Raw genomic sequence first — 18,889 nt, forward strand, 5'->3', positions numbered from 1 at the left:
CTGTCTGTGCACTCTCAGTGGTGTGAACAATATGACATATCGTCAGGTGCACTGTCTCGGTCAAAATAGCCACGGTTTGCATGATGCGAAATGCAACCGAATGCAGTAAGAAAAGCATACATAGAAAATATTAGGAAACACTAAATATTTTTCTGGCATATGGAGGCATCAGAAAGCACTGCATGTTTATTGTTTCACTTTAAGTGTGTAAGGACGCTAACATTTGCTAATAAGCACTAAACAAAGTACCACTGAGGTTGTTGAATATGTCATTTGTTTGGATGGTTTCTGGTCCTAAAACAAAGTTTCGGACATATTATAAAGTTTGACCTGGTGATAGGGCTAGACTAAAGGGTTAGTAATGAACAAAGTTATCACACGTTACCCTGAGAGAAATGTAGATGTTTCAACCACTTTACAACAGTTGTTAAGACACACTCAACATCACAAATGTTAACCACATGGTGGCCCTCAGGAAAAAACCGAGGATCAAAAAGTCAGAAGGATGCATCCTCTGGGAACCATGAACATTTTAGTTTTTTTTCAATTTGATGCAATAACAATATAGCAGATTATGGATTGATGGGCCCAAATCTCTAGACCAAAGCCACTTGCACATCTAAAAAAGCAGAAACATCTTCATAAATGGTAGATTTGTTCAGTTATTCAAATTGAAGATGTAACTACTGAAGTAAAAAGATATGATTCTACACTGTATTTTAGTGAACATGTATTGTTTGAACTGTTTTATGTAATCACAACGGTTTTGGGTAATTATATATAGAATAGGAATGTTATTCTTACTTTCAAACTCACTGATCCAGAGATTCTGTGTTCCAACCCAGCAACCTTGCCTGTTTTACCCCTAAAAGCAGATGTCGTCATTAAGGTCATTAAAGACAACATTACATAGCTTCTTATCATCCCTAAAAGCCAGATGCTGTTTTTAAGTCGTTAAAGACATCGTTAAATAGGTGAGGAAAAGTTTAAATGTCTGAAAAGGGATACTTTATGTAAAAAACCCCCATAGAAAGGGAATGTGGTGTAGATAAGGTGGAGATAAACGTTGACTTTTGACCTGGTGAAATTTAGGATCTCACTCTCTGTTCGGAACTCTGATTGACCTCGACCAGAAGTGAATCCAGCCAATCAGGACACTTGGGGGAGGTGAGCAGTTTAAACAGCTCCTCCCCAGGGGTTCTCTGATTCGCTTGGGAGAAAAGTGGGAAGGAAGAGATGACCCATCTCCGCCCCAAAAATAGATAGAAATACTGATGTTTTTGAGTGTAAAATGCTTCTGGTCTGTTGAAAGCTGGTGCTAGAAGACGGTAAACCACATCACAAACCTGGAGTCCATACTTCTCGTTTTCTGAAAGCTGGTCTGTCTACCTGTAAAACCGCATCACAGGCCTGAAGCCCGGAGTGCTCGAGTACTCTGTAGAACTTGTATATGTGTTTGGTTTCCTACTAGAAGTAAACTCAGATAATTTGTTATAACTTTGATTCCGGTGTTTTCAATTCCTTTCTTAATTTAATAGAGATCCAGCCTCATCCAACGAACGGCGCGTAGCAGAGGTGTTCTGCTCCAACACTACTGATACCCAATAACTTGTAAATAGACATTTTCTACTAACCCTCCCTCAGCCCTGGTAGGATCTGTTATCGATACTCCGGTCTGGATGTGTCCTTGTGGTATCAGCGAGGAGGATCTCAGTTTACATGCTGCTCTGCTTAGTGTGCAGTGTCAGCGGGCTTGTCTGGGGGAGAAAATTCAAAACTTAACATCAACGAAAAACCATCGCTGTGACCTTCCCGCTTCAATTACATCATCGCACAGCGCTCAAGGAGGCTGGCAAACACAAAACCACAAAAAGATATCACCAGGAAGCTGAAGTCTGAAGCAGCAACAACAAAGGTCACTGTGGAGCTGGAAAAGGATTATTTTAATGATGATCTTTGAAGGAATGGTTCAACATTTTAGGAGAAGACAGAAATGATAATTTAAATATATATATTGATAGCTTTCCTGTCTGTACGTTCAATGTGAAACTAAAGTTAGCAGTCTGTTAGCTTAGCATATAGCTAACACAGCCTTGCTCTTTCTAAAATCTACTATACAATAATTTTTTACTTCAAAGCTTTTACCAAATGGTGTTTTTGAATTCCATTATATTTGTTTTCGAACTGGTGTTTTTTCCTACGTTTTAGCACAGCACAATATGTGGTTATATGGTTACTAAGGAGGATTAGAAAACAGCAACACGTAGCCTCGTAGTCCAAAAACGGATGGCAAATTGTATCACTTATTTCAACCTTGGCAAAAGCAGCCTGTACTAGACGGACTCATTTTGTTTTGAACTTTCACAATTAAAGACCTGGACATACACACTACGTAACTGCTGATCAGATAGAGGGATCTCAAATGTACTTGTTAACATTTTGTTAAAAAGATACACGATAAAATAGAGAAATATGTCTATGTTGCCCCCCCGGTGTGCCTGTAGAGGTGCTGGTTGCCTGGTTTGTTTATCTAAAACAGACTAACTGTCTCCACTGGTTTCCATACTTTAACCTCACCTAACCTTTATGGATGTTCTTACTCTCAGCAAGAAAACCTATTTGCCAAAATCTCCCCAACAGCCTGACAGTCATTCATCTCCTGCAACACGTTACTTTACTGTTTTTGAATTGTTATCACATCTTTAACTTCTTCAGGAAAAACTCTTTTGAAAACAGATAATTATGTCATTTTGATGTTTACAGTAGCTTAAATATGTAAGAGACTTAAATGGCTGTCGTGTCATCTAGAAAAAAAGTCAAAAGAGGAAAACAAACATGCATTGGATATGTCTCTTCCCCAGTGATACACCAGACACACAGAGACACAGTTATAAACCACTGCATATGTTGCTCCACATGCAGAGCCCATACAGAAGAGCCATTATATATTGTAGGATGATCGAGCAGCATGTCAGTTTTCCTGGCCAGGACACATTAACTGTACTGCTGGTGGAGTTTACAGTAAAGGCTTGTGTGCACACTGTAAAAAATATCCACCTTATTGAGTCATTCAATCTCAGATACTTTCTGCATATAAGGGGAAACACTTTAATGCATTTTGAGTGGCAATTAACTTCAATTCAATTACAGACACAGATTATTTATTTCTTATTTTTCTCTTGTCACAAAAACACATGCTAATGTACAACCCTACAGAGAAGGGACATTATTTGTAGCATTTAACAAAATACTTTGAAAGATTTAATTAAGGGCTACAACTAACTTGAATAACCTATTTTTATTATTTATTTGTAATTTCTCAATTATCAATTGATAATTTGGTTTACATTAGAAAATAAAAGCTTTTTTTAAGTGATGAAAAATCTCAATAATGATTCTTTATTCATTTTTTGTCAATTGATTAATTGACTAATCATTTCAGCTCTAGTTTTCATAGCCTAATATAAAACTACATAACCTGCCAGAATGGTCATTTCTTGCAGTGCGGGCCGCCCCACTGGTGAGAGAGCCTGTCAAAGGCTGACAAATGGAGAGAGTGCTTTCTGCTGAGAGGCGTCCCTGCAGGTTTCGCATGCAGGCAGCAAACCAGGGCCCGGAAATTACATATATATCATCAACTATGATAATGTTGACATGCGAAAACCACATAACCTCAAAATGTATGTTAAGGTTGTCCTCCTCAGTGACACACATTAAGGTCCGCAGTCAAACTGAATTGCTGACTTGCATAAAAAGAGTTTGGTCAGTGTTGGTAAGATAAAGAAAAATAAGTGTACAGATCGTAACGAATGAACTTCTGAACAAGCACAGGTCCAGGGGCCCAAGAGGTCAGGGGCCCCCTGTGCCCGTGCCCCTGCTCCAAAGATGAACTGTCCGTTTGTCGGTCGGTCTAACACTTTGGTTGGCAGGGAACCAGACAAATTTGCAAGCTCATGTTTTACTTGCTCTGGCAATTGCATCTCGCTGTGGACAGATTTTCCAGCCGTGACCTTCTCAGCTATACTCTGGTGTCTGGCGGATATTAGCAAATGTTAGCATGCATATATGTTCATTTGAGCGGGAAAGCATGAATATGTGCTTAACATTAGCATGTAGATATTGCCATTCTGAGCATGTTAGCATGTTGATGTTAGCGTTTAGCTCAAAGACCTGCTGTGCGTACATACAGTCTTACACAGCAACCTTGTCTATATTAATCCTTAAACAGTCAGCATATCCTAAACAAACAAATCAAATTCAGGGTTAGGATGCACACAAGGTCACTACTTGTCAAATGAATTTAAGTTATTTATGAGGATATCGACAATGCTGTGTTGCAGTTTTTTTTTTTTTAAGTGAAAGGGAGGGGCCAAAGAAAATATTAATAAGGCTTGCTCCTTTCCCCCTCCTCCCCAAACCATTAATTTCAACACAGTCCCTTAAGAATAAACTGCAACTCAGGATTTCCTTGCTGGTTTCTAACATTATTTTGTACAGTGTGCTGCAGAATTGAGTATAGTACTGTGTAGAGGACTGCCAGTGTGGAAGGAATGAGGTTTAAAACAAACAATCTGTATCCCCAGTGGGAACAAAATACTGCAGCACTTTCTGATTCACCTGCAAAATGTCACTCACTTCAGACGATGCGTTATTGTATACTGTTTCATAATCCATGGTTGCCTCTCAGCACACTGCAGCTACTGTGCCCTCTCCACATGCCCTCATAGCTGCAGTCCTCAAGGAAAGCAAGATTTCAGCAGTTTAACAGGCTGAACCCCTGCAGAGGACAGAGTGAAACATCAGGGCTTTTTTGCCTGTCCTGATGAAACACCTGGACATAGATAAATGCGGTTTGTGGACATTTATTTGCTAGTCAGCATACTTCAGTCCAACATTCACTGGAGGGAATTGGAAGTTCAAATGCTGGAAAATTCCCAATTCTTATGCTTTGAAATACAAATAATGAATAACCTCCAACCTCTTTGACTTCATCCTTCATCTTCAAGTCCGCCCCTTCCTCTTATAATAATGAGCATGAATATGCAGTTTCAGCAAAGCAAGCAAATCAATAAGCTAATCATTCGGCAACACCGTCCTTCACAGAGCACTTAATAATTAAGTCAGGCATGATTTTAGGAACATTCTGTAGTATTTTTCCACTCGAGCAGAAAAAGGACCAAACACTGGAGTTATTTTCTGTAGCTGTGGAACATAAACAGATGCTATTCTTGTCAGGTATGCATCATCACAAAGATCCCTCCATTATGTTTCAGAGCAGTGTCTGCATGAGTGTGTGTTGGTCCGGGAACACTCTCAGCAGAGCTAACCCCCTCATCTGTGTTGCTGCTGACTCATTGTCACAGCTCCTGAATCTGCTGCCTGCCTGCATTATTCACACACTCACCTTCCTCTGCCAAAGCCTCCTCAGCACCTGGAGCCTGGAACCAGAGGGGCTGGAACCAGAGGGGCTGAAACCAGAGGGGCTGAAACTAGAGGGGTCTGTAACCAGAGGGGTTATAACCAGAGGGTCTGTAACCAGAGGGGTCTGTAACCAGAGGGGCTATAACCAGAGGGGTCTGAAACCAGAGGCTCTGAAACCAGAGAGGTGACAACAAGAGGGGCTGAAACCAGAGGGGCTGAAACCAGAGAGGTCTGGAACCAGAGGGGCTGAAACCAGAGGGGCTGAAACCAGAGGGGGCTGAAACCAGAGGGGCTGAAACCAGAGGGGTCTGTAACCAGAGAGGTATGTAACCAGAGGGGCTGAAACCAGAGGGGTCTGAAACCAGAGGGGCTGAAACCAGAGAGGTCTGGAACCAGAGGGGCTGAAACCAGAGGGGTCTGTAACCAGAGAGGGCTGAAACCAGAGGGGTCTGTAACCAGAGGGGCCTGAAAGCAGAGGGGCCTGAAACCAGAGAGTCTGAAACCAGAGGGGCCTGAAACCAGAGGGGCTGAAACCAGAGGGGTGGCAACAAGAGGGGCTGAAACCAGAGGGGCTGAAACCAGAGAGGTCTGTAACCAGAGGCTCTGAAACCAGAGGGGTGACAACAAGAGGGGCTGAAACCAGAGGGGTCTGAAACCAGAGAGGTCTGTAACCAGAGGGGTCTGTAACCAGAGGGCCTGAAACCAGAGGGGTCTGTAACCAGAGGGCCTGAAACCAGAGGGGTCTGTAACCAGAGGGGCTGAAACCAGAGGGGTGACAACAAGAGGGGCTGAAACAGAGTGGTTACAACTAGGTAACCCCTAGATTTTCTTGAAACTAAAGGGTCTGAAACCAAAGGGGTCAAAGCTAGAGGGGCAGGAACCAGAGGGTCTGAAGAGGCTAAGAGACACACATACTGTATGTATATACATATATAATCCTGTTATAACACACTTGTAATAATACAATAAAACCTGTTTAAGAAGTTATACTTGTTGTCAAACCTGAACATTATGGACACTTAAATATCTGTCTTTATATCTGCTTAGAACGACATTAGTGCCTTATAAATCAATTATTACATAAAACAGATCCTGCTAGTAAATGCTTTTAATGCATTATTACAGACCAAAACTGTCTCGTCAAATCATTGTCCTAACGCATGAATCAATAAGGAAATCATTATTAAATTGCAGCCCCAAACCAGTAACAACTTTGGATTGTCCTTCTGCCCACTGCAGAGACTGCAAAGCAATATTGAAATGTAAAATGTGAGTATCGAGTCACCTGATGCAGATATCTACTGAAGCCCCTGTATGGACTGGCTCCTCCCTGTGTCTGTCAGCAGAGCGACAGGACAGGAGTCTCTCTGCAGGTTTCTACTGCTGCATTGGCCGGGAGAGAGCAGAGCTGCAGACTGAAGCGCTGCCATATGCACACATGCTCTGCTCCCTCTGAAAACACACACATATAGCCCTGACTAATGAGAGAACAAATAATATCTACATTATAGTTGTGTGTATTATTTAATGTACATAGTAACTACTTGTAATTGTTATTTAGTGTGATTAAACATGGTGTATTTGAGAAAGTGTGGTATCATTCTGTGTAATCTAGTGTGTGCTCGACTGAAGTTTGACTGCAGAGCTTCATCACTGACAGAAAGCCACCTGCCCTCTAGTGGAAGACATTGGAACAACAAGCAGGAGTGATTTATAGTGACCATCCTCGGGAGTTATACACAGTATGGCGGTGAATACTTTAAAGTTTAAATATTAATAAGTCTACATGTTTGAATCGGGGTCGCTGAGAACACAACAGTAGACAAACACCAGCTCTGAGTTTTCAGTTTTATTTAAGGTTCATTTTGCCAGACCTGCAGAGGACAGTTCACTTCCTTTTAGCGCCTCACTTTTGTTTTTTTTAATGCGCAACATCATGTTAAAACCCACTGTATGACTGTGTTGGATTCTCCTGGATGATTTTGTTCATTTTTGTGAAATACTGTTAAATAGGGAACAGCAGGAGGGGTGGGAGTGGAGGGTAAGAGAGAGAGAAAGAGACAGAGCGAACATGGATCAGAATTAAGACTTCAAAAAAGAAAAAAGGCGGTGGTCGGAGAGGTCGGTCTCAAATCCTAGAAAGGATGAGAGCTTTTTAAATCACTGCTACAGTACTTGGAATGGTCTTGCAGCCCCTTCCTTTGGGACCCTCACATACAGCTGCTGAAGTCATACAATATTGCATATTTTTCAGCAATCCTTGACGCTAGACTCCCCCTCCAATCACTCAAGCTCCTTTCTCTCATCTGTCTGTTTTAAGGCCTCGGTTAAGCCCTTCGTGGGTCCAACAAAGGGACCTGCTAACCCTGTTGCTACCCTCTTTAGTATCTTTGACATATCCTCATCCATTTTGTCTTATCTTTGTGGTGGCTGTCCATGTTAGGGATAGCTACTGTAGGCACCACACAGTGGCACTGTGAGTAAGAGTCTAACCCTAGAGTTTAGGATGTGTGCCACCCTCTCCCTGCTGCCCTGTGCTCTATCCTCTGATACAGAGGTTCAGCAGCATTCTCCCTGCAGCAGGACAGGGCCAGTGGGAGTCCTCCACTAAAGGGAAAGTGGGCCAAGTGGCCTCTCAGGCCGGCCTTCTGTGTCCCCACCGAACAGGGAGTCCATGCATAGCCTGTGCCCTCAACTCCCCTGTCATCTGCATTCACTCCAACAACCAAAACTCAGCTTTTCTTTGAAAAACCACTCTCAGAAAAAAGCTAAGCGCCAACCCCTTTTCTCTCTCTCTCTCTCTCTCTCTCTCTCGCTCTCTCACCTCGTATTCACAACTTGGCTGTTATGGTTGACCCAGTTAAAGTGGGGAGGATGAGGGTCTTTGGGGCAAAGCTTCAAGAGCAGATTCACAGCTTGCTTAATTCCTCGAGAAAACGAATCGTGACATCACCTTTCAGAAACACAAATGTTGCTCATGCTTAATCATTAGTTACTTTTTTTGAAAACACCTCCCTTCAGCTCATTTGATTCTCTGTGGAGTTAGCTCTGGTGTCACCGCTGGGCGCTCGGTGCTAAACTGTCTCCTGTGCTCTCCGTTAGCAGCGAGCTACATCATGAATGCCATGTGACGCCCAGAACTAGGTCTAAGGAGTGATGATGGTCGCATGGAAAGAGGACCGATGACTTGTGCGCCACAAACAAAAACAAATGGCCCTGGGAGTCGACGAAAAGGAATGAGGAAGAGAAAAAGAAGAAAGCATGTTTGTTACTTTGTTAATCATTTTTCATACTCCGCAGATTGGTGTGTATTGCATTGAGGGGAGGGGTACAGGATGAGTGGGTATAAAGTGTGGGGGGGGGGGGGGGGTGTAGTCTGTGTTCAGTGGCGGTCCACAGCGGCACTCTGTAGCAGCTCTGTGGCCGGCTGTCCGGGGGGTCTGAAGGCGGTCTGGAAGCCGGGGGGGGGGGAGAGTGGAACTGGCTGGCAGGGTTGGGGGGGTGCATGTAGGGAGCCCAGCTGCTGGCGGCTCTGTGGTGGAGGGGGATGTGGGCGTCCAGGAGGCTGCTGTGGAGGGGCTGGGGGGGGGCGGGCATCGCAGAGCAGGCCGGACCGTCCATCTCTGTGAGAGCCTGCAGAGACTTGAGCCAGTGGGGGGGGTTGTCGTCCTGGAGACAGTCTATACTGTTCCCCGCTGATGCCGGGATACCTGGGGGGGGGGGGGGGGGGGGGGGGGGCAGGTGAGAGATGATAAACACAAGGTGAGGTACAGAAACACTTTGAGGGTTGTTTTTAAACTTCATGTATTTTTGTTTAGTTTTTTGTGAATGATTTTATTGCTTCGATTGAAGTGTTTTTTCATAGTTTTGGGATCTGACAAGAATACATATATTGCTTAGAAAATGAGGGTACCAGGACAAAGTTTTGAAGTTCATTTCTGTTGTTTTTATATTCTTAGGAGGGCTTTGGTGTTGTTGTTTATCTTTTCAAGGTTCTTTATTTAGTCATACGAACATAGCTACAGTTATGCCGAGGAAAATCTTGTGTCACAGGGATTTGAAGGGATTCTGATCGTTTCTATGACATCAGAGACCATGTCAACTCATTCACTTATATCTGTATGATCTAATAAAGTTGTGTTATGTAAATGAGGCGGCAAACTACCAACTACTTATTTCCAGGAATGAGTCTTATGCTGTTTATTTTTTTTATTGTATTTGTTGTTTTATACATTTATTTCGAATAGTCAGAAAATATTCAAAATGATCCAAAGGCCAACATGACATTTTATAATCCTTTATTTTGTCTGATCAAGTCCAAAACAAGAACTATATTAATTATTAAATTACATTAAATAAATTACTTCATTCCTCATATGTGTCACATTTTTGGATTCCAGCCTCTTTATTGTGGGAATGAGTTTCTTTGTCTCGTATTTTAGTAAACTGATGTCCAGCTTTGATGTGCCGTGAGAAACTGTGTCTCCTAACCAATTGCCTTAAAAGGGACAGTGTGTACCTGTGATGATGGCAGGGTCCATCCAGCTGGCTGGGCTTTCCCAGCTCAGGCTGTGTGAGAGACCTGCCGGCCCCATCGGGCCCCCGATGTGGTTAACACTGTTGGAGGATGAGGAGGATGAAGAGGAAGAGGAGTTTGGGAGGCCCCCGAAGTTGATGTTGATGTTGGGCAGCAGAGCTCTGAGGCCGTCCTGCCACTCTTTCACATTTAAGCCGTCTATAGAGCCACTGTTCTCTGCAGGAGAGGAGGAGAATCAGTCACTTTCTGCCAACTAGTGGTCAGCTGCAGAACTGCATCTACCAGCATGCCCTCTGTGAGGTCAATAAACACTAATAGAAACAAGTATCACAATCAATGGGAGGAGCGAGAACTCAAATCATTTACTTAACGAAGGAAATACCAATTTACAAGTAAACGTCCGAGAAATAAATACCTGAAGTTTTCAGGCAGAATGGCTCCTTTCAGAAAGTCAATTATTATGTTAAATATATATTATTATACAAATCAGATAATTGGATTACAATCACTGGTGCTTTAACATGTAAGCATACTTGTACTGCTATTGCTAGAGGAGCTTTACATACCGGTTAATTAAAAAACACAGGATATGTTTTTGTAAATGTTTGATATACATTTCTTTGTAAAATCTTAAGCTGTAAAATAACTAGTAAGTTCAGCTGTGCGATGAATGTGGAGTAAACGGTATACTGTTCCCCTCTTAGATAAAGTGGAGTAGAAGTATAACATAGCAAAACATGTCAAATGTAAAGTAAAAGTTCCCTCAACATTCTTCTTAAGTACTTGAGTATATTTACTCAGTTACTGTCCATCACTGATGAACTGTATACCCCGGTTATCTAGGCCCTTTGTTTTGTTTAATGTATACCATGTTTATATAGGCCCTTTTTGTTTTTTGTTTGATGTATATATGTCACACTGTAGGACTGCGGGAAATGATATTTCTGGATGTACAACATGTAGAATTATTGACAATAAAGCTGACTTTGACTTTTGACTTTACAAGGCCGCAGTGTACATCAATTGTGATATTAAATAACATTTCGAACACGTAACGCTCAGTGTTAACATGCAGAAAGGCGTCCAGTACCTGAGATGGGGATCCCGCCCAGCCCTGTGTTGTGCTGAGGCGGCAGATTCAGGTCCAGGTAATTACTGTGTGAGGCAGCACTGGCTGAGTGGTTCAAGTGTGTGAGGTTATTTCGTGTGGGGACGCCCATCCAGGGGTGTCTGGAGGACAGCTGCTGCTGGCTGGCCTGGCTGTGCTGGCTGTGCTGGCTGTGCTGACTGCCGGGGAAACTGAAGGAGCTGTAGATGGCTCTGTGGTGGAGCTGGGGGAGGCGAGGCAGGCCGCTGGGGAAGTGGTGCGAGGCGTTCGGGTTCATGGGGGGCAGGCCGTGACTGTGAGTGCTGTGGGAGAGGAGCCCCGGGGACAAGGGGCACTGATCCTGCACCGACAGCTCCTTCTCGATCAGGTCGGCCAGGGCTTTACGGGTGACGTCGAATGGATCGAAGCCCAGGTCGTCGTCCTGCTGTTTGCTGGACGAGCCGAAGCCAAAGGCCGCCTGCCAGTCTGTGGAAGAAGACACTGGTATTGTGTCTGTGAGGAGAGAGGAGAGAGGAGGGAGGAGAGACACGTTATGGAGCCGTTCTTCATGTGAGAAAGTACGTGGGAATTCTTCAGCTAATTGATGATTAGCCTCGAACCTCCAGACTTTGGGATGCTTAGCCTTTAACACCAGACAGGCTACTTCTGTGACTTTCTACTATTTAAAACATTTCCAAACACTTTGTATTTTTCTTATGGTTTTACATTTCTATTTCTAATTGTTTTGTTTGTTTTCCCTGTGAAGAACTTTGTAACTATGTCACAGGCACAAAGAATAGACATTTTCGGTCACAGTTTGCAAACACACAACATCCCGCTCAATGAGGATTACTGCGGGTTAAAGCCAACCCTCTTGTTTTGTAAAAAGGATGTCCACTTGTTATTTATACTCGATATTTATCTCTTCTTTAAGACATTTATGATAACAAACTCTAAAAACATGCAAATATGAAGATATATACATTGCAAGTGTGATACAAGTGTTGATAAGGACTAAATAATTGCTTACTAAAAGGCACCATTCAAAACTGTGTCACAAATAAACACTGTTTCCTATATTATTGCCTTCTCCATGCCATCAAGCACGAGGATCATTTTAAATGACTAAGATTATTTAGTTTAGTATTTAGTACAGGGATACACCCAACAGGTACAATTAATTGATGCCTTTTTTCGCTAATTTCCCATAAAATGTATATTTTTATTATATTATTAAGATGGCCAAGTCTCCACCATTTTTATAATCTAGGGAAATTAAGAAGCAGAAAATACCTAAATGACGGAGACACTACTATTCCAGTCAATGTTATGATGTTTAATGCCAATGGCCACAGTTTTATGAAAACACTGATAACAGGTCAACTCACTGTTTGAAACCAGACCAAAAACACCACCGATGAAACACTACAGACAAACTAAATGTTTAAATCTCCACTGTACCTGACGTGAAAAGGCTCTGTGGTTCGGGGGTCATGGGCCAGTCCGAGTTGCTGCGGGGGGAGCTGGGGAAGGGGGGGAGGCCAGCGGGGAGAGGGTTAGGATGTCTGAAGTTGCTGTTGTCTGAAAAGAGCGACTGGGACTCGGCTGCCGCTCCTTCGAAGGGTGAGCGCGCGCTGAGGTCTGACATGCTGATGGGCACTACCAGGCTGGGCTTTGATAGACCCGGGGGGGGAGAGGGGGAGTTACTGCAGGCCATCTGGAGAAAGAGGGAGGAAAAAGGGGCTTGTGAGATCGTCCTTGCTAGACCTGGTTCTCCTTCATTTTTAAATCATGTAACAGAAACAAAACTGAGAGTAAAGGCATGATACAAATGATTGTTATTGTTTCTACCTGTTGGAAAGTTTCTCCGTTCATCATACCGATCGACTCTGGTTTATCACTGGGACTGCAAATTCAAATTACAGACAACTTTATTAGTTACTAGCGTTTTTACACAGATAAACATAATAACAAACCAATACATCAAGGAGGGCTGTGCGATTATGGCAAAAATCATAATCACGATTATTTTGGTCAATAATTGATATCACGATTATTGACATCAGTTTTTTGAAAAAAATAATGTGAGCAGTATGTTTTTAACAGTTGATTACCCTGAACTTTAAGTATAATTCAACTGAAAAACCCAATAAAAAAAAAAAAAAAAAAAATTACATTTTTTAATTTTTTTTAATAAAAATAATCGTTTTATTTCGATTACGTTGTTTTTCGTAATCGTTGCAAGCCAAAATCGTAAACGAGATTAAAATACGATTAATTGCACAGCCCTAACATCAAGGAGGAAACGTGTTGAAAAGTAGATACATTATTAAATGAATGTAATCTATGGCTGCATCGTGTTACACCCAAAATCAATAAACAATTTCTTAGTTAAGAGAAATTTAAGTTAAGGAGTTGCTGTTATAACACTGAAAAATAACATTTGTGAGAACATCCCTGTAGTCTGACAGACGAGAGACATGTTTGGATACAAATTAACTGAAAACGTAGTAGTGTGCATTACCTGTTACTGTCGCAGTTAGAGGAGAAGGGGGACAGCGCGGAACACTGAGCAGAACCCATGTCTGTGTCTAGCCCGTCTGAAGTGATACCTTCTTGGTCTAGAAAGTCTAGCAGCGGAGGAGACTTGCGGTCCTCTGAAAGCCCATTGGACAGTTTGTTGTGTCCTGACAGCGTCGGCCAGCCATCTTTACCGTTGCTACTGTTGCTTCTGTCACAAAGAGAGCAGCAGAGAAGTGAGGCGTTGCACCAGGGGAAGCAATAAGAGGAAGAAATCAATACAAAACCAACCTCTGTGTGGAGTTGGATTTACTCTTTGACTTCTCTGTTCCACATCCTGGAGGTTGTAGAAAGCTAGGGTTAATTTTATAGAGGTCTTGGAGGAGTTTCTGCTCATACTCTTGATGTTTTCCCGCCTAAAAACAAATAGATACACTATTGGTCAACATGAATCCTTTCCTTAATATAAAGAGCATAAACCATGGTCACAGCAAAGAGTGACAATTTATTTCACATTACACAAAAAGAAACAACTATTTACCTGCATTTCCTCTTTTGTAAAGCTAGCTGCTTCATCCCCCAGCTCATGTAGATACATACAATCAGGTTTTGGACACTGCATACTTTTAAGAAAGTAACTGCAGTACTTTGTTGTGCCTAAAGAAGCCTGTCGCAGAGACAAAAAGAGTAGACAATTACACACTTGTCAATCAAGCCTATGGACTTTTCTTTCAAGGACTTTTGGTTTAATCCTACTATTTCACAAAGCGGGTTGTTTAACCCTTGTGTTGTGTTCGAAAGCTGTTACCGTTCATGGTGTTCACGGGTACATTTTGACCCATGATTTATTTCAGTCCAAAACACAATAAAAAAATGACTATCATCCAATATTATTTTAACTACATCATAACTAACTTATAATGCATTCATAACCGTACAATCCTGTTGTAATTTAATGTTATGGCCCAAAACACATTACACCACATATTGCACACGTGCATGTGTGAGTTCAGGTTCAAGTGTTAGTGTGCATATTCTTTGAGAAAGGTCGAGTTCCCATGGGGGGAGGGGGGCAGAGGGATGGGAGACCAGGTGCATGTTGCGAAAAAGTATTGTTACAGTGGATGAAGGGGGTGGGGGAGGGGTGTCTAAAGTCAAAGGTGAATCTTGATTGGGCCAAATTTGACCTCGAGTCACCCAAAACAATGCTGCTGGGTCTCCCCAGACCCCAACACCAAATGATACACTTTTTTTTTTTAGAGACTTTCAGACTTGGCAAAAATTGTCAAAATCAGTTTTGTAGTGTTAATATAGCTGTTGTGGAGGATATCATGAAGCCTTGTTCCGATACAAAAAACTAGAGCGTAGTTATTATAGAATTTAAACTTGAAACGGGTCACCCGAACACAAGATAAGGGTTAAAGGATGTTTACATTTTACAGAGAAATAAATATAGAATAAAGTTATCACATGGCTTTTACAAATAAAACTTCTTATCATAGTCACATATGAGAAAAGCAGTTTTTAACGTCTCACCTTGAGTGTTCTCCCATCAACGACCACGTTGTTTACACACTGTATTGCTCTTAACGCGTCTTCAGAGCGGATGTAAGTGACATAAGCGCTGGCACTCGGCCCCTGTAAAAACAGAAAATGTAAGTAAACATACAAGGCAAACACATCCGTTGAAGCGGAATAACTCTGTTTACAGAGGTATTCCAGGAAAGCGATGAATACGAATTTCTAACATTGATTCCTCACATTGCAATAATGACAGGTAAGAAAATATATGCTAAAGAAAAAAGGGGGAAAAACGACATAATATGCAATTAAAATGACTAAAAAGACAGAAATAATGTGTTTACAACAAAGGGGTTAACATGTGTCTGTTAAAAGAGAAACATTTAATTGATTATGTGCTGGTCCTATTCAGAAACAGACATTTTGGATACATATTGTAGATGGCATTGAACCTCTTACCTGTGACCCTGCATATGATGTGCTATTGTTGATGACCACTTTATGGATTTTCCCAAACCTCCCAAAATACTCTGGTCGTTTTAGGACCTGTGAGCACAATGAAAAAAAAAAATATATATCACTTATCACAAAGTTTCTGGTGCAGTGTGAACTCTTAAAAACAATTACATCAAATAATGAAACGTAAGGCTTCAGAGGGAGCTTGTCACTGAAAGGCCTTTAAAATATGCATTAAAGATACCAATTCTAATGTATTTATGAGAATGACTTTGTCCGAATAATCCAAAATAAATCTAGCAGCTGTTTACTTCAGTTTGTCACAGCCGTATTCACATCAAGCTAAAACAGTTTCAACACTATTAAGTCACATCTAGCATAAACCACTGAGCTTCTGGAGCCCCTGAACTCACCTCTGGGTCGGCGAGTCGCTGCGAGAGCCCGACCACGAACACCAGGTTTCTCTGCACCACTCGGACACTGGCCAGGTGCTTTCGGTTTTCTGTCACCTTCTGCTTCTTCTCGCTCTGTTTCTGCTTCTTTTCGTTCTTTATCCTTTGGATCTCCTCCTGTGACAGGGGCTTGTACACAGCGGGGTCCTCTGGATAAGGCTACACAAAAGAGGAGAAATATGTTAGAGATATCAAACATATGAAACAATTATACTATTCGAGTTGTTTCGTAAAGGTTAGTGAGTAACTGAGGCCTTTGGTTGTCAACATAGTAGTCCAACAGGCATTACTAGCCAAGCTGAACATCATGTCAGTAAATGATTTATTAGTATAGTGATTTATTCACATTTTTGATATGTATAAACAGTATGTTTTATTTTCTTTAGTATTATTTAAAAACTATTTATTTGTTTTTATATAATTGGTTAGTTTTTGTGCTTCATGTTGTCTTGCAGAATATTATCAAAATGATGATTACATTTTGATTTTCCTTTTCTTGTTAGTTTTTTTATCCTAACGTGGAAGGGAGGTCTGTTTTTTAAGTCAATGGCTTCTTGACCGCTCCAGACATATTTCTTTATTTTATTCTGTCTTATTCGTGTGCAATTAAAATCAAATCTGTCGAGGCTGTAAACTGTAAATGACTATGAGCTAATGTTTGAACTAACAGGCTGCTTTAGAGGGCAAAACCAAAGTGTATCTTTCCCCCAGATTAATATGTGGACACTTGGCATCATCATCCCTTCTGTTGTCACTAAAGAAAAATCCCCTGTCAGTCGTGATGAGTTCCTCTGACTTCATATCCATCTCATCATCTCCTCACCTTTCTGCAGGCGGGGCAGAGGCCGTTCTCGTCTGTGCGAATGCGATGCCAACAGAAGCGGCAGATCTGATAGCCGCAGGTGCAGGGGAAGAAGTTGACGTCATCAATCTCCAGCGGCTCCATACACAGAGGGCACTCCATGAGGTCGTCCTTCATCTCAGGGCTGTGGGACATCCTATGGCACGGCGATGGTGAGCGTCAAAGCTGGTCACAGAGCACAAGGCTGAAAAAACAAACAAAGTTTAAAAGCTCCATCATGACACGATTCAACATAATATCAGCTGAACTTGTCGTCCTGACACATGGCTGGATAGTAAAGCCTCTGAAACCGACGATTTGACCACCAAGGTCACAATATCAGACAGAGCACACCAAAATGCATTTAACTTTTTATCAGCAAAGGAAACACCACAATCAACTAGTTAATCTACTGACACAATTTTGATGAAACTTTGAAGAGATGAGTTGATTCAACTGCATGGTTGATTTATAGGCTGTGGTTCGACAAACTACAACAAACATTGTACTGGCGGTTAACTGCATTGTGTTTCTAATGTTTCGTCTCATTCATTTCTACCACAGAGTGTAGCACAAATATTGGAAATGGCTCTCAGTAGATTTCAGCTGAAACAATTAGTCAAGCCTGACATTAAAAGTATTCTGAAAATCGACTTATCAAACAAAATAAGAAATTTAGAAAATAGACTTGGGCTCTGATAGGTTGCAAAGCAACAGCCTCTAGAATTTGAGTTAAATAAACATTAATTTGAAACATTTCAAACATATCCTGAAAATGTTAACCTCCACAAAGGTTTAATCATTACAGGGCTTTGTGACATACTGTATACGTGTAATGCAGACTACCCTAATAAAAGACCACAGCCTGTATATCTTAGAAAACAAGTCAAAACAGCTGTCATCATGTTTAAGGGATAATGCGGATGTTGTGGCATCTTCCAAGGGTTGACAGTATATGACACATCGTCATGATACACGTTAAAAGGGAAACAACTGCATTTATTTTACAGTTGAGACCTTGTTCTTTTAGCATTTACACACCGGTTTCAACACGACAACACTGCAGCCACTAGGCCAGCTCATGATAAACCCAGATTGATCAAACCTGACAGTGTACAGCTGAGTTAAACGATAACAGGGAAATGCCAACATTTTCAAATATGTGCCAACATTTCTCTGACACATGAACACGTACAGGAGTGTCACAGTTCTCCTGCTTCCCTAACAGAAACCAGCTGATTGGTAAAGTCGTGTATGAAGCCTGAGTACCTAGCGGGTAACTTTAGCTTCTCTCTCTACTGGATCGTACATTATGACAGATGTTATTTGACTAACATTAGGCTAAGCTAACATTAGCCGCGAATTGGTGAAAGAAGCCGGTCTAACTAATAGCAAGTATTTAGGAGCAGTTGTGAGTTTAATCACAAAACCAAAACACAGAGGTCATTATTTACTCCATACTGACATTTTAAAATACCTCTGCCACAACGATACGCCTTCTCTCACATATTAACTGACAGCTTGCTTAAAGCTAACCGCTAGCATCGGCATAGCTAGCATGCTACATTCTCATCAGAGTTTACGACGAGGCCTACAAAAGCTAATGCTAACCTGGGAACAAGTTGTTGGCACTATAAACAACTGACATGGCTCTCACGACATTCAGATTACCTGGACACTGGGCAGAGAATACTCCAGTATCCGTGTGTAAAATAGTGACATACACACAACTGTCCTTTATTTATTATGGCAGGATGGAAGCTGGCTAGCCCAACTAGCATCTCGGCTAGCGTTACTTACCCTGTCCGTATTTAGCTTAGGATTCCTCTCCAAAGGGAGTCAAACCAAATTGGGCGGGGACTGCTAGCCAATGTGTCTGAAATGTCAAAATTCCTATAACCGGTCACTTAAGATAACCGTAGTTATGTTGTTCTGTTGTGATTAAAAGGCTATAGAGATGTTTCGCCCCTTTCTTTTCTTGGTATAGTGGAGACAATTTACGCTCAAACCACCATCTTAGCTAGCATTAAAGTAGGGAGGAGGGAGTGGGGCAA

The 18,889-nt window shown here is 41.8% G+C and overlaps 1 protein-coding gene across 1 annotated transcript; it reads right to left on the minus strand.

The window, feature by feature from the left end:
• Positions 1-7,255: 7,255 nt before the first annotated feature.
• Positions 7,256-18,860, minus strand: cnot4a (CCR4-NOT transcription complex, subunit 4a). The gene is given in 14 exon segments (XM_034146012.1): positions 7,256-8,893; positions 8,896-9,131; positions 9,941-10,174; positions 11,049-11,558; positions 12,507-12,762; positions 12,897-12,951; positions 13,570-13,776; positions 13,857-13,981; positions 14,107-14,232; positions 15,102-15,203; positions 15,546-15,632; positions 15,956-16,153; positions 16,818-17,040; positions 18,636-18,860. Coding segments are annotated over 13 exon segments (2,400 nt in total). The 5' UTR covers positions 16,992-17,040; positions 18,636-18,860; the 3' UTR covers positions 7,256-8,803.
• Between the last annotated feature and the right edge of the window lie 29 nt (positions 18,861-18,889).

This window comes from Trematomus bernacchii, unplaced genomic scaffold, assembly GCF_902827165.1.
Source record: "Trematomus bernacchii unplaced genomic scaffold, fTreBer1.1, whole genome shotgun sequence".
In the NCBI taxonomy this organism is placed as follows: domain Eukaryota; kingdom Metazoa; phylum Chordata; class Actinopteri; order Perciformes; family Nototheniidae; genus Trematomus; species Trematomus bernacchii.